The 14,612-nt window shown below is 50.6% G+C and overlaps 1 protein-coding gene across 2 annotated transcripts in view; it reads left to right on the top strand.

The window, feature by feature from the left end:
* The window catches only part of IGSF9B (immunoglobulin superfamily member 9B), a 50,427-nt gene that overhangs the window by 14,372 nt on the left and 21,443 nt on the right, over positions 1-14,612 (top strand). For both annotated transcript variants that reach the window (XM_043579854.1, XM_043579855.1), the window contains exons 4-13: positions 4,263-4,414; positions 4,685-4,802; positions 6,134-6,275; positions 6,581-6,726; positions 9,426-9,568; positions 9,884-10,024; positions 10,109-10,225; positions 10,508-10,658; positions 11,742-11,853; positions 14,234-14,409. In XM_043579854.1, the coding sequence (XP_043435789.1) occupies positions 4,263-4,414; positions 4,685-4,802; positions 6,134-6,275; positions 6,581-6,726; positions 9,426-9,568; positions 9,884-10,024; positions 10,109-10,225; positions 10,508-10,658; positions 11,742-11,853; positions 14,234-14,409 (1,398 nt within the window). The remainder of the gene's footprint in view (positions 1-4,262; positions 4,415-4,684; positions 4,803-6,133; positions 6,276-6,580; positions 6,727-9,425; positions 9,569-9,883; positions 10,025-10,108; positions 10,226-10,507; positions 10,659-11,741; positions 11,854-14,233; positions 14,410-14,612) is intronic.

Raw genomic sequence — 14,612 nt, 5'->3', positions numbered from 1 at the left:
GAAGAGCAGACTTAGCGATGGTGGTCCTAGAACAGTGTTGGTCTAGGCTGCCCAACCCATTAGATATAGTTGGCTCCTGTCAGTCAGTCCCAAGAGACTGATTGGAGGCTTACTTTAAGTCTTGGGTGGGCTGTCCCCACCACATAGCAAGCTTTTGAGTCACCTCCTTTTGATGCCAGCTGTTGTGTGTGCCGAGAATGAAAACTCATCTTAATATTAGCCCAAGCAAAACATAACTAGGAAGGTAAATCTGCCGCAAAAAGCTTCGCTGATTGAACACCGAGCCAAGAGTCCCCACGTTGCTTTCTTTCTCTCTTATGCCCTTTCTAAACTGGGCTGTAATCTCCAAGAACCACCTTGTTTTCCCTTCATGTCCTCCTGGCAGCGCCCACCTCAGTGACCTGAGACATCAGGTGTTCAGTAGGCACTCACGTGACAGGAAGGTAGAATTTAATTGGAGATTGTGTGTTGTATTACATCTCTATATTAGTTTGCATGAGCGGGAATTGGTTCTGTGAGAATTCACAATGACTTAGAGTGGAATAAGCATGGGAGAAGGCCTTGAAAAGGTTTGGTTTATTTCATGCATTCAGTAGCTGTAAGATCCCAGGCAACTCTCTGGGCATCAACTCCCTCAGTTACCAAAACCAATGCCTGTTTGCAGAGCTGTTGTGAAGATCAGATGAAATGCTGTGTAAGAAAGTGTCCTGCATAGTGTCTGTGACATTAATTACATGTGGGTCAGATGCTGGCCATTCTCTTTCTCAAGAGAGAAAAAAAGATGAAATCAAATGAAATAGTAGTGGCAGGGAGGTGGTATATAGGAAGGTCCTCAGACTGGAAGATGCAGAGGACTGTAGTAGTTTGAAAGTTCTTGTAAACTCACCAATAATTATCCATTCATAACACATCTTGAGTCTTGGCTTTTAGTATTTACATGAGTAACCTGTATATCCTGGGCCTGAAGATCAGGCTGGAGTGCTTTTTGTAGATTTTGTAAATAAAGGGAAGTAACACACACACACACACACACACACACACACACACACACACACATCTTGGATGTTTGCTCTGTGGCAGGCTCTGGGGACACAGCAATGGGCCCAATCCAGACTCAGCTTTAAGGAAACTTCCAGAGGCAGTAAGTCCAGAGAAAATTGTAATATGGGCTTTGGGAGAACAAAGGAGGGAGAACTTCTTTGAGGGAAGGACTCCTGTGCAGAGACCCAACTAGGGAGGAGGAGTTAGCCGGGTGCAGGGGTATTCCATGCAGAGGAAACAGCATGCCCAGATGCCCAGATGGAGAGTCAGTGCATTCATAGAGGTTGTTTATAGAAAGTGTTGGCCAGAAAAGCTAAGAATGTTCCCTCATCTGCTCCAGGGTTTAAACTGGGGCTTTGCCCTTACCAAGGAGCCTGCCTCCCAAGTGGGTAGATTAGAGCAGACACATTTGAAGGTGAGACAGCTGTCTCCCTTTATTCCCTCCTCCTTTCACCCCCAGTTCTGAGGTTCCTTCCAGCATAAATATTTCCATTATGGAAGGAAAGAGTCTGGAGTGCCAGCATTCCATTGCTTCCAAACTAGAATGTTTACTGTCAGGCATTTTCTGACAGAGATCACCTTTGGAAAATGAAAGGCCAGTGAAAAATTAGAATTATAAATGGTCTCAATCTCCTTCTGTGTTTTCTTAAAGACCAGTTGGGTGGAAACAAACCCAATTATTCCTTTATCACATAAAATACCCAAAAAGCCCAAGCCAAGTCTTGCTTTACATTGGTGAATTACTTGGAGGAGAGGCCAGTCTATTTCTAACCTGCACTATTAATTATAGAGCACTTGTAAAAAAGAATTAAGCCTAGAAATGCAGCTGGCAAGCTAACACCTAATTCTGTAAATAATTGAGAGTCAAACCATTGTTTTCCTGAAAACTCGAGATTGTTCAAAGTACTTTCCTGATTAGCACCTAAATAATAAAGTAATTATGTAATTAGTAATTAATTTGTCACTTCAGGATGTAATTTAATTTATTATCTTTTCTTTTAAGCTTGACACCAGAGGTAATGAGGCTGTGGCTATATTTCCAGGGACAGGCTTGGCAAGAGGGGCTCTGTTGGAGATGAGCACACATTCCAGGGCAGCATGAGAGGCCTGGAAGCTAGGATTCCAGAATCCCTTTATAAGGATTTGGGATGGTTTTTGCCATCATTTTTATTATATTAGATGCTGGATGAGTATTGATGTGCTTGAAGTTGTCCATTGTGTGTGTTTTGTGTGTGATGAACTATGCTTCTTAATTCACTCAGTATTCATTCTCCAAGTGCCCTCTGTGTGCCCACACTGAGTTAAGGGCTTTGGAAATGATTGAAGAAAGTGGTATTGCCATGGTCTTGTTCCTAGGAAGTTTTATGTGTTTGAATTTGTGTTGGTCTGTAGGTGTGTGTATGTATGTACATTTAATTCATTCATCCATTCAGCAGACATTCGTTGAGTGCTCTGTTACAAGCTAGGAACTGTGCTAAAAGCCAGGCATGCAGTGTGATTTACTGAAAAGATCTTTGTTCTCAGGGAGAGTCAGTGATAAGTACTTTAAAGAAAATAAAATAGTCTAAGGGGGTAGAGAATGTTAGAAGTGCTATCTTAGATGGGCTGACCACTTAAGGCAGAGATAGCATTTTAGCAAAGATTTGCATGAACCAAAGGAGTGAGGTCTGGGTACAGAGAGGGCAGCAAATGCAAAGGCCCTGAGATCGGACATTCTTAGCACATTTGAGAAAGACAAAGATGGCCAGGGTGGCTAGAGCACAGTGAAGGGGTATATGGTAGCAGACAAGGTTGGCAGAAGAGGGGGCAGACAGTACCAAACCTCAAAGCACTCTGACTGGTTCTCGGGGCAACGCTGTCTGGAGAGGTGACACCTATCTCAAAGCTTCTCTCTCTCTTTTTAAAATGTTTATTTTAGTTTTGAGAGAGAGTGTGAGCCAGAGAGGGGCAGGGAGAGAGGTGGACAGAGGATCTGAAGCAGTCTCCAGGCTGACAGCAGTGAGCCCAACGTAGGGCTTGAACTCACAAACTGTGAGATCATGACCTGAGCTGAAGTTGGACACTCAACTGTGTGAGCCACCCAGGCGCCCCTCAAAGCTTCTCACTGATGCCTCAGATGTCTCTGGGGAGATGAGAATGATGATAGTCATGGCAAAATAACCAACATTTCACACGTATCTACATTCACAAGATCCCTTTCACAAACTGTATCTCACTTATTCCTCACCTCAATACTGGAGGGGGCCAGATTTGGGTAAAGCCCAGAGAGGCTGAGTAACTTGTCCAGGGTTACCCAACTAGTGGCAGGCTGCACTGTAACTTGGTCTTTGGGTACCTTGAGATGAGCTAAAAATGTCCTGCCTCAGCCAGGCATTGTGAACCCTAGGACTCAAGGTTAAAAGTGGGGCCCCTCCTTGTCACTTCAAAAGCAATGAAAGTCCAAGAGGTTAAGAGTGATCTGATTGCCTCTACAAGCAGCTCAGACTGATGAGACTGAGTCTCTGAACAGTTGATTATCCAAACAGGATGGATATTGGTCAAAACTACAATCAAATCAGGTGGTAGTGTGGGGATAACCTGGCATAATCAGAAGAAAATTAAAAAAGGAGTAGCCTGCAGAGTGGGCTGTCTTTCTGTCTGGATGCCAGAAAAGGAAGAAGGTGGAAAATTTTCTCTGCCTAATCTGGAAGAGGAAGATTCCTTGTCACCATGGCCTGTGGTCTGTAGTAGGCCTAGATGGAGCTCAGGTGGGAGACATCCTGGAAATATGGGGCCTAACTGGGCTGGGGTTAAGGAAGTTGGAGTATCAGGGATGATCTTTAGGTGAAAGACCGGAGTGGGGAGTGATGGAACAGTCTGGAGCTAGTAGCAAGTGTGTGCTCTGCAAGTCATGGGAGCTGTGCTGTTTATCGCTTTGTCCTTAGTGCTGAGCATGGTGGCCTCCTGGTAGGTGCTCAGCAAATATTTGTTTATTGGGAATTAGCCAAGCACAATGGGAGAATATTAGAATTTGCACCCAGCCAGACTGACTTTGAATTTCAGGTCTCCTCTTCTCCTGTAAGACTCAGGCGCAGAGGATTTTACTTGTGTCCCACTTCCTTCCTTTATCCTAGCACCTCGCGGAAGGTTAAGTATGAACACAATGGCCATGGTGCCTGGTGTGGGTGGGCACTGCATGCGGGGCGGCAGCCTGGCTAATCCCACCCTGCATCTCTCTGCAGCTCCTCCCACCTTTACGGAAACACCCCCCCAGTACATCGAGGCCAAGGAGGGCGGCAGTGTTACCATGACCTGCACAGCTTTTGGGAACCCCAAGCCCATTGTCACCTGGCTGAAGGAGGGGACACTCCTAGGTGCTAGTGGGAAATACCAGGTAAGTGTGGTTCTCCATTGGGGCTGCTGCACTTCGCCTTGCTTGCCCTTCCTTTGCCTCCTCCCTCTCCACGGTGGTCTCCTGCTTCATGTGACCAGTAACATTGCACAGCAGGCAGCCTTGTTGGTGTCTGTGGTTGAAGGGAGATGAAAGGAGTGCCTGGCTCCATATCCCCCTAGTGCATGAGCCCCGAGGCTATCTCTGCCTGAGGAGATAGCCCCTGGTGGGCCCCCAGTGTGGGTGCTGAGCTCCATCTCTCTTTGGCCCCAGGTGAGTGATGGCAGCCTGACGGTGACATCGGTCAGTAGGGAGGACAGAGGTGCCTACACCTGTCGCGCATACAGCATCCAGGGGGAGGCTGTTCATACCACTCACCTGCTTGTCCAAGGTAAGAGAGATTTCTCTGGCTTCTTCATGCCTCAGACCTTTTACAGGGACTTCCATCCCATCTGAGCTGCAGAGGGGTTTGCCCAGGGCACGACTGGGACAGCTGAGGTAGGTAGAGAGATGGGAAGCTCATGAGGAGTGGGGTTGGGCTCCCCCTGAGCATTGTGTAGTTCATAGCCCGAGTGCCCATGGTGGCCTGTTGTGGCCATCACACGGGATGACAGGAGGCACCATGTTGATGGGTACTCTGTCTGAGTAGTGTCCTGCTGTACCTCCATCTTCCCCAAGGGAGAAGACCTCCCTTAGGTTTCCACCCCATTAGTGATGGCTTCAATAAATAAAGATAGGAATTCAATCCAAGCCTCAGAGATTTAAAATAACACTGAGGGCATTTGGCAAAGCTGGGGTCTGCATGGTCAGCACTGGGAAATGCCAGTTTTCCCTGCCTGGGGCCCCAGTGTGCCCCAGAAGGACTAGCATCAGGATGGCAGAATCTCTTTGTCCTGAGCCCAACCACCCTCTTTGCCTCCCACCTGCTGCCTGCTGAAGGAGCGGGTGAGAGCTAGTGGTGGCTGTCTGGGCTGCCAGGGCTGCTGAGACACATGTTCTTTCTGCCTTCTTCTGACTTGGAGTGTTGCAGCATGGGCCAGAGGTCCCTCTGTAGACTGGAGTAGAGCTGCCCACTCTCAGGAGAGAGCCAAGTGGCAGCTGTGGCCTATCTGGAAAGCGAGCACCAGGGAGTTCTGGGATTTCACTCTCTGTTTACTCTGCTATCCCCCTGCCTCCTCTTCCCAAATCTGCCCTCTTGACCTCTGGATGATAAGCAGCATAAGCCTTTTAACTCCTTTAGAAGCAAGATTATTCCTTGCTCTGGATTGAAAAGAGTGGCCTTTGTCCCTCATGCATGTCCCCTGCTCAGGTTCTGCTGGAGAGAAGGATGAGCAGGAAGGGGTATGTATGTCTATGTGTCTAGGGGTGAGATGGCTGGTTTGGGGAGCTTGTGCATGGAGGCAGGGTGCAGGTATATACCAATAAGGGTGTCCTGCAGCTGGCTCAGGGGGCTGGGGCTCACTGTGGTCACACCCCAGGACTTTTTGCATCTCTGGGACCTGTAAGGAGAGTAAGAATGTGAGTGCTAGCAATAGCTAGAAGCATCTCTGTGGCGACTGCCCAGGGTTGTGCTGTTGCCTCTTGAACCAGTGCTACCCTCCAGCTCCCTCCTGGAGTTTAGGCACTGCTTGCTGAGACCTCTCAGAGCTTCCTGGGAGGTCCCAGCACTGCTGTGCTCCCCTCCCATACCAGGTAAGGTTATGTTTATTTCCTATTCCCTAGGGCCTCCCTTCATCGTTTCCCCTCCTGAGAACATCACTGTCAACATATCCCAGGATGCTCTGCTCACCTGCCGGGCAGAGGCATATCCCGGCAACCTTACCTACACCTGGTATTGGCAGGACGAGAACGTCTACTTCCAGAAGTGAGCATGCTGCCCTGCCCTCTCAGTGGGGTCCCCAGACACCAGGCCTCCAAGGGGAAAGGCCTCTGAGCAGGGGCTGCTGCAGGCTGCTCTTGGGCTCTAGGAGCTTGCAGAGGGGAGGTCTAATCTGTCCCTCATGCAAGGCCAGTGTCTGCACAGAGTGGCCTTGAGATGGGCCAGGAATATGAGGAGGCTCTGGCTCTCCTTGCCTCGTTCACAGAGAGGGGACTCCTTGCTGCCTTGCTCCACTGTCTCATGGAAGACCCTCTTCCCCCACCTCTCCTTGTCTCTTTGTGTGTTTGTAGTGACCTGAAGTTGAGAGTGCGGATCCTGATCGATGGGACCCTGATCATCTTCCGGGTGAAACCTGAGGATGCAGGGAAATACACCTGTGTTCCTAGCAACAGCCTGGGGCGCTCCCCTTCTGCCTCAGCATACTTAACTGTGCAGTGTGAGTAGGGATAGGGAGAGCAACACGTGGTGGGGGTTCCAGAAGATCCAAGTCACATTAGCCAGACTGGAGGCTGGAGGATAGTAAGAGACCGAGTGTCATTTGAGGGAATGTGGGCAGAGGAATGACAGGAAGCAGGGATAGCCCAACATGAGGCCAAGACTTGGGCTGGTCAATTGAGGTGAAACAGTTCTTGCTGGGTGTCCTCTATGGGCCAGGCATCACTACAAGTGTTAACTGATTCATTCCATCAGTCAACAAGCTTAGGTTGGATTCAAGGATCGGTAGACCTTTTGAGCAGTTGTCTTTGTATTGAATGCTAGCCAACTCCTCTCTCTGGATGTTGAATGAGATGGTCTCTGGTCCTTTTTTTCTCAGGTATATGAGGGAGTGTAGGTGAAGCTGAAGTAGAGTTAGATTTCCTGCTAGCTCTATGCCTTCCCCACTGTGGACAGCTGTTTGGAGTGAAGGGGACAGAACCCTCTTCTGGGGTGACTTGATCTAGTTCTGCCAGCATCTGGCTCCCTCTTGGCTTTCTTCTAGCTCTTCTCTAGGGCGACCAGAGATCCAAATGGATGAGCTGCTCCTCATGCCAGAACAATTGAGGGCTTTTGTGCAAGTGCAATAATTGTTTGCTAATCTTGAATCCGGTGGTGTAGTCGATGCTTTCCCACCCCCTGGCAAGCTGATCATTGTGAGAAAGAGACAGAAGGATGAGTAATGAGGATTAATTTCTTTCTTTTGATTTGTGGATGGCCCTGTCACTCAGATAACAAAGGCCCTGCCTGGTTACTGTAGGTGACAGGCTTTTTATCACTTGAGGGCTAGTGTGGGAAGACTGCTCACCCGCAAGGGCATGCCGTGGCTGGGTGAGAAGTTCAATAGCCTAGAGATGCCCTGGTCAGCATGTGAGCTGAGAACAAGCAGAAGGACAGTTGATGACCCCAGGAAGTGGGGCTGGTCTCCAAAGCCACTCCACACAGCTGGGTGTTTGCACTTGTCTACTGCTGAGTGGGCGCTGTGGTGGTGGAGCCAAGCTGGACCTTTGAGCCCTGTCCAGCTTTTCACCTCACATGCTTATTGTTTCCTTCTCCATGCAGTGATTTTGCTTATGGGGACAAAGGCATCATTTTTCCACTTCCATTGTCATCAACTTAAAAAGGGCTTTTAGCATGCTGTATGATGAGTCTAAGTTTTTAAGGGCTATGAGGCCCTAGGAAAGCTATGTGGTGTGACCCAGGACATCAAGCACTTCCCACCCTGACCTGCAGTAGGAAAAAGCAAGTCAAGAAGCTATTTAAACATGACTTACCATGTGCCCCAAGCTGTGCTAGATGTGGAGGAGCTAAGGGCAGGGAAGAGTCCACTTGGAGTAGCATCTTGTCTAGCTATGTCACTTGGGCTAGAAGGTGGCGGGGGCAGAGAGAGAGAGAACCATCAGGGGTAGTCTTCAGAAGGATGAGGAATATAACCAAAAGTAAGGCCCCCATCCATGAAGCCATGGGCCATTCTGTGCCGAGAGGGGTATGCGGTTTCTGCGTCTTTCCCCAGTGCCATCACCCACTGCAGCTTGTCCCTTTTTACCTCCTTTTTGCCTTCAGAGGGAATCCGGGGGGTGAGATTTTCAGGTGGGTGAGACAAGGATCTTTATTTCTGCTAAAAAGCAGCGTTCAGAGTATTTCCCATTCATAAACCCTTTGAAAAATCTTGGAGGCAAAAAAAAAAAAAAAAAAAAAACAACTCTACATACAAAAGAAGGAAGCTATGTCTAAATATATAACTCGGCCTGATATTTATGTAATGCTGTTCTCTGAAGAGCTCCAAATGCTTAAAACATACCAGCTCATTCATCCTCACTGCCTCACTGGAAGTTCTGGATCTTTCTCCTGGTCGCCCTCAGGGGAAATTGGGGAGAATGGGAAGGTGATGAGTCACCCACATCACAGGATGTGCTCCTCTTGCTGCTCTCGTGGGAAACTTTCATCCATTCTGTGGCCAAAGCTGATTCCGTATTCCAGCTGCACAGAGGGGAAACTGAGGCCAAGAGGGGCTGGACAGCTAGCAGAATGGAGAGGAGAGGAAAGAACCACTGGTGGTCATGTCTCTGAACACAGAATGTAGAACTGACGTTCCACTTTTGGTTTAGGATGTGGAGCGAGAGAGAGCTGCTTGGTGTCCAAGAGACACTTGGGATGAAGAATGGTCGGTGGAGGATAGGGTCAAATGTTGACTTTGAGTTTGGAGTCTAGGGGCTGGGGAAATGGACATCCAGGGTCCTTAGTCTGCAGTTCAGTCCATGTATAGGAGCATTTGTGGGGTGTTAGGGATTTAGGCAGGTGAAAACATGCCTTTGGGTGCCTCCAGACATTTGAAACAGAAGTTCTTAAGAATACAGTAGGCTGGGCAGATGAAAAGCCGCTGGCAGCCCACACTGCACTAGGGCAGCCTGATGTGGCCTCCGCGTTTTGTCCGTCTTGTTCCCCATGGTGGTCCAGGTACCTGGCACTGTTGTGAGCACTGAGGACATAGGCAGTGTTTACTGAATGGGTGGATGGGTATGAATGGCAGTTCCTTGGAGTAGGAATGTCTGTATGAGACCCCGGGGGTTTATGTGGTGGTTTGGCCCCCTGCCCAGATCTCTCACTCCTTGACTGCCCTCCTGCCTTTCTTCTCTCCCACCCCATGCTACCCCTCTACAGATCCAGCCCGTGTCCTCAACATGCCCCCTGTCATCTACGTGCCCGTGGGAATTCACGGCTATATCCGATGCCCTGTGGATGCAGAGCCACCAGCCACCGTGGTCAAGTGGAACAAAGATGGCCGCCCCCTGCAGGTTGAGAAGGTGCTGAAAAGATGCATGTGGGGTCACAGTGAGACTCTCCTGATGCTGAGCTGCTGCCTCTGAGGGTCTGGTTCCCTGCAGGACTCCTCTAGTCCCTACCAAAAAACTCTGAGAAAGCAACGAGCTGCTTCCTGTGGCGGGTCTACACTCTGGTAGAGCTTTTGCCATTCTCCCAGGGCACTTAGACAACCCCTTACCCCACACTAGCTGGTGCTGTGTCCAGGTCTGCGAAGTTAGGTCTGGCCTGGTGGGGGCTGGGACCGAGCTTCTGTCCCCTGACCATTGCTCTCTGTTCTGCTGTCTGTGCTCTGACAGAACCTGGGTTGGACCTTGATGGAGGATGGCTCTATTCGGATTGAGGAGGCCACAGAGGAGGCTCTTGGCACTTACACCTGTGTGCCTTACAACACCTTGGGGACCATGGGCCAGTCTGCTCCTGCACGGCTTGTCCTGAAGGTGAGGCCCAGGGCTGAGAGTGGCCTCCATGGGAGTGGGCAAGCTGAAATGATTGACTTCATGGCCTTGCTGTGCTCTCCCTAGGACCCCCCGTATTTTACGGTGCTACCAGGCTGGGAGTATAGGCAGGAGGCTGGCCGGGAGCTGCTTATCCCCTGTGCTGCTGCAGGGGACCCTTTCCCTGTCATCACTTGGAGAAAGGTACCTTCAGGTTCTGGAGCTCTTGGGAAGTGTGCTGGTGGGGCAAGATCTGGTAGTGCTCTGTTGTGACCGGGCCAGGTGCTGAGCAGTGGGGCTGACTTCTAGAGTGATGGGTGCTCTGGAGGAGGGGCAGTGGGGGTGCGGGCTGAATGTTCGAGTACCACTTGCTCCTCCTGTTCTTGGGCCTCTGATGTGTTGGTGGCTTCTCTTCTTCCCTGCTGACCCGGCTCCTCCCCTGCCGACCCGCTCCTGCCTTCCTCTTTGCCTCCTTGTTTGGCCAAGGTAGGGAAGCCCAGCAGAAGCAAGCACAATGCCCTGCCCAGCGGGAGTCTCCAGTTTCGAGCCCTGAGTAAGGAGGACCACGGGGAGTGGGAGTGCATCGCCACCAACGTGGTCACCAGCATCACTGCCAGTACCCACCTGACCGTCATCGGTACGGGGGCTGTGGGCAGGAGGGCTGTGGTCTGGGCACCGGACACTGTCTACCCTTTCTGGGCATCTTTCTTGAGTCGGCCCACCCCTGAATCAGGAGCCTGCCACGTGTAACCCTAGCCCTCTGTGGACTCTATACAAGGGAAGGTGACATGGGGCCTGTCCTGGGGAGATCTTTTTCTGGCAAAATGTACCCAGCAACACCCCCCATAGAAATGAGGCATGTGTGTGGGCAGTAGCGACTGTGTTTAGGCCTAGAAGGGGAGCTGGAAGAATGAAATGAGGGGGATCTGGGAGGAGACCAGTGTGCTGAGCTCCAGCAGCTGGGCCTGGCCTGGAGGTTACTGGCATTCCCATTTCCGGGGTGCCAGGGGTTATGTTCCCACTTCTTTTGCCTGAGGTGTGTGTCCCTAAGACCTCAGCTTGTAGCCTGCCCCTCTGGGGACTGATAGCTAGTTGTAACAGTGGCCAACACTTCGAGCATTTACCACCAGTTTTAGGCTCTGTCCCAGTTGGTGCCCTATCATTTTTAACCTATGAGGTGAGAGCTGATATTTCCCCATTGTACATACATTGAAACCAAGGCTGGCATGGATCACACACCTTGCCGAACATCACATCACTAATAACTGCTGGGTCCCGGACTCAAACACAAGTAGAAGTTCTTAATAGTTGTGTTGTGCTGCCTCTCACTTTGATGTTCGGGTGGAATATGGCTATCTCTCATGAGGCCAGAGAACTTTATAGGAGAGGGACTTTTTAGCTTCGACTGTGACCTTGAGGGAGAGTGTTTCTGTATTTGCCAGGTGAGCACAGGATTTTGGCCTGGGATGACGAAGGTTCTGGTTTCCCTTTGGCCATGTTCCTGATGTTCGTGCCATATCTTGCTAGAAGGACTCTATGGCACAGTGGGATGGCTTTTCTTCTGCAGTCCTACTGCTCAGGGCATCAGCTCCTCAGCATCCCTCGCCATTCCGCGCTCCACTTGAGGCACTGCATTTTGCTACTACGCAGTGTCACTGTGGGTGCCCAGCTCACTGGGCCCAGTTCATTTCAGTCTGAGAGCACTCCACTTGGTCTCCAGGCACCAGCCCCCATGCCCCGGGCAGTGTCCGGGTCCAGGTCTCCATGACAACTGCCAACGTGTCCTGGGAGCCAGGCTATGATGGAGGATTCGAGCAGACATTCTCAGTTTGGTACGGACCTCTGTGAGTCACCCCCGCATGCTTTGCTCTCTGCTTCTCCCTCCCCCAACCCCTGACTTCAGTCAGTCCCTGGGGCGGGTGGACGTTATGAGAAGGATACAGTTCTTTGCCTGCTAGACCTCCAGTCAGTGAGGTGTGTTGACATAGTGACTAGGTCTTGTGGGGAATGGGCACGTCTGTGAGGGATTCGGGGCATTCTGCATTCCCAGCCTGAAAGATTTGGATGCCAATTTAGGCTGTTGCCTGAATTGACCATCACCCTCTGCTGCTCTCTCTTCAGCTTATCTCACTACCCCTTTTTGTGTCCTTGGTTCATGCTTCTTTTAGGTTCCTCTGTCCTCTGGAGTCTGGAAGAGACTCCCAATCTTCAGTGGCATTGAGAAACAGCCCAGCTGGAAGCGTAGAATCTAATTTTTATTCTCTCGCTTTCCCAGTGGTTCCAGAAACTGATGTGAAGTGGTGCTTGCCTTCTGGCCTTGTCTTCAGCATCTTCATTTTATCTAGGACCCTGTGTTTCTATTGTGTTTATATCTCTGCTATTAATTTGGCCAGATGTAGTGATTTGAGATCTTTGCTTAAACCTTGGGGTAGGTAAGGGATCTTAAAGATGCATACATAAATCAGGCTGAGGTCAGGAGCCACAGAAAAGGTGGAGAGAGGGGCCGTAGTGGACCTCCTTCCCATCATGCAAGGGTTTTTCTCCCCCACATTCCTATCCTGAGCCAAGAACTGGCCACCTGCAATATGGGACATCCTTGAGTGGGAAGGATGAGCCCTCTCACTTCCTCCTTTTCAGACCTGCCTCATCTGGCTATGTATTCCCAGACCGGCTCGATCAGGGCCTAGGAAGGAGGAAATATTCCTGCAGAGGGCAACTCATGGAGATTCAGGGAGAGCCCTTGATACACTAGTCAACATCAAGGGGGGTTAAGAGGAAGCTGCCCTCTTTCCCATCATGATGTTTTGGTGGGTACATCCTGAATATTCTGGATGTTTTGAGTTCTGACTAGGCAAACAACCTAGATGATGAGTGTGGGGAACTCTCTGAGTTGCAACCAGAACATCCTCCACCCCTTAATCTCTGTTCCTCCCAAGGCAAGGTGGGGGGCTGGGCAGGGGAGGGCTCCTGACAACCCTGCCAGGTGACTGCTGCAAGAATCATGGTGCTGCTGGGCAGCTGTGTGTCCAGGGAAGGGCCTTTGGCAAGGCCAGGCCATCTTTGGGGATGTCCAAGTGGCAGGTCTGGGTGTAGATTGGGGTTTCCCTCACTGCTTGCGGTCCTGCTCCATGCTGCTGCTCATCTGCACCGCTTTATCACACTTTGCTCACTTGCTTTGGTGCCCGGGGCGGTGGGGTGGGGGCGGGTGGGAAGGGTAGTTGCAAAGTTTGGGGAGGTCTTCTTCCCTCCTGTTGTTCTAATTGCCTCTGACTCTCCACATATTGACTCAGACATTTGGCACTGGCTTCTTTTTGCTGTGCTTTTTGCTGCCTCAGCTCAAACTCCTAAACATTCATGGTAGTGAGCATTTAAACCTAGAGGGAACCCTGTGAGCGGGCATCCACTAAGTTGTAGCTCAGGGCTGCAGGAAGAAAGCTGCCCAGGGTCTCAGTCCCATAGGATGATGTCTCCTCCCTGTGGTGATCCCAGGGCACTGCACCTGGAAATAGCAGGGATGGAGAGTTAGGTGGGCGGTGTAGAACAAACGCTAACCTTCATCCCTAGTTCCAGGGTCCTCCACGCACAGTGTGACCTTGCCCTTGATTATGAGTTCTGTTAAGGCCTTAAGGATCCTGGTCCTCACTGTGGGGAAATCCCTGCTCATTTTTGTCTTATACCCTAGGCTTCTTCAGGTGACTCAAACCTTGTTGGACTGAGTGAGCCCTCTGGGTTACTTTACTCCCTACTTTTCACTGTCCCTGGGAGGGTGGGCAGCTGAGGTCACCTGGATTTCTTCCCTAGTCCTGCCATTGCTGAATTGCTCATCCTCACTTCCCCACGATGGTACCTGCCTTGTTCCTACTGTCCTTACTCTCCCAAGGCAGATGTACTCTTAGGGCTGTGACCAGGGTAAAGATCCCCCGCCCCCCAGTGCAATTGGTAGTTTGACCAGTATTGTAAGCATCACTTATATCTAAGGGTTCCTTTTAGTAGAGGTGGTGCCAGTGGTGGCTGGCGACCGGTGTTAAAGACTGGCACAGCCAGAGTTGGGAAGGTCATCCCACCTTGGTCATTTCCTCTTTCTATCCTAAAGCCAGGGAAGGCCAGGTCTGCCCAGTGCCACCTCCTTGAGGACCTTGCATGCATTCTCGTGTCTCCAGTGTAACCCACCCCACCTCCTTGTCCCCGATCCTCTCTCTTTCTTTTGGCCAGGATGAAGCGGGCACAGTTTGGGCCCCATGACTGGCTATCTTTGCCAGTGCCACCGGGACCCAGCTGGTTGCTAGTGGATGCCCTGGAGCCTGAGACAGCATACCAGTTCAGCGTCCTGGCCCAGAACAAGCTGGGAACGAGCGCCTTCAGTGAGGTGGTCACTGTGAACACTTTAGGTGAGGACCCCGGGCTGGGATGTCTTGAGGATATTTCCTGGAGGATCTGGGTAAAGACGGTAATGGTGGTGATGATCCTAGCAGATAACATTTACTTCTTACTATGTGCCAGGCACCTTGCTACATGCTTCAGGTAATCATGTCATTTGATCTCCCAAGAAGGACTTCTCATCCCATTCTTTGAGTTTTGCCTGGACCATAGT

This window comes from Prionailurus bengalensis, chromosome D1, assembly GCF_016509475.1.
Source record: "Prionailurus bengalensis isolate Pbe53 chromosome D1, Fcat_Pben_1.1_paternal_pri, whole genome shotgun sequence".
NCBI classification, from domain to species: Eukaryota; Metazoa; Chordata; class Mammalia; order Carnivora; family Felidae; genus Prionailurus; species Prionailurus bengalensis.
Note: the sequence above shows the minus strand (reverse complement) of the source record. Positions and strands in the feature narration are given on the sequence as shown.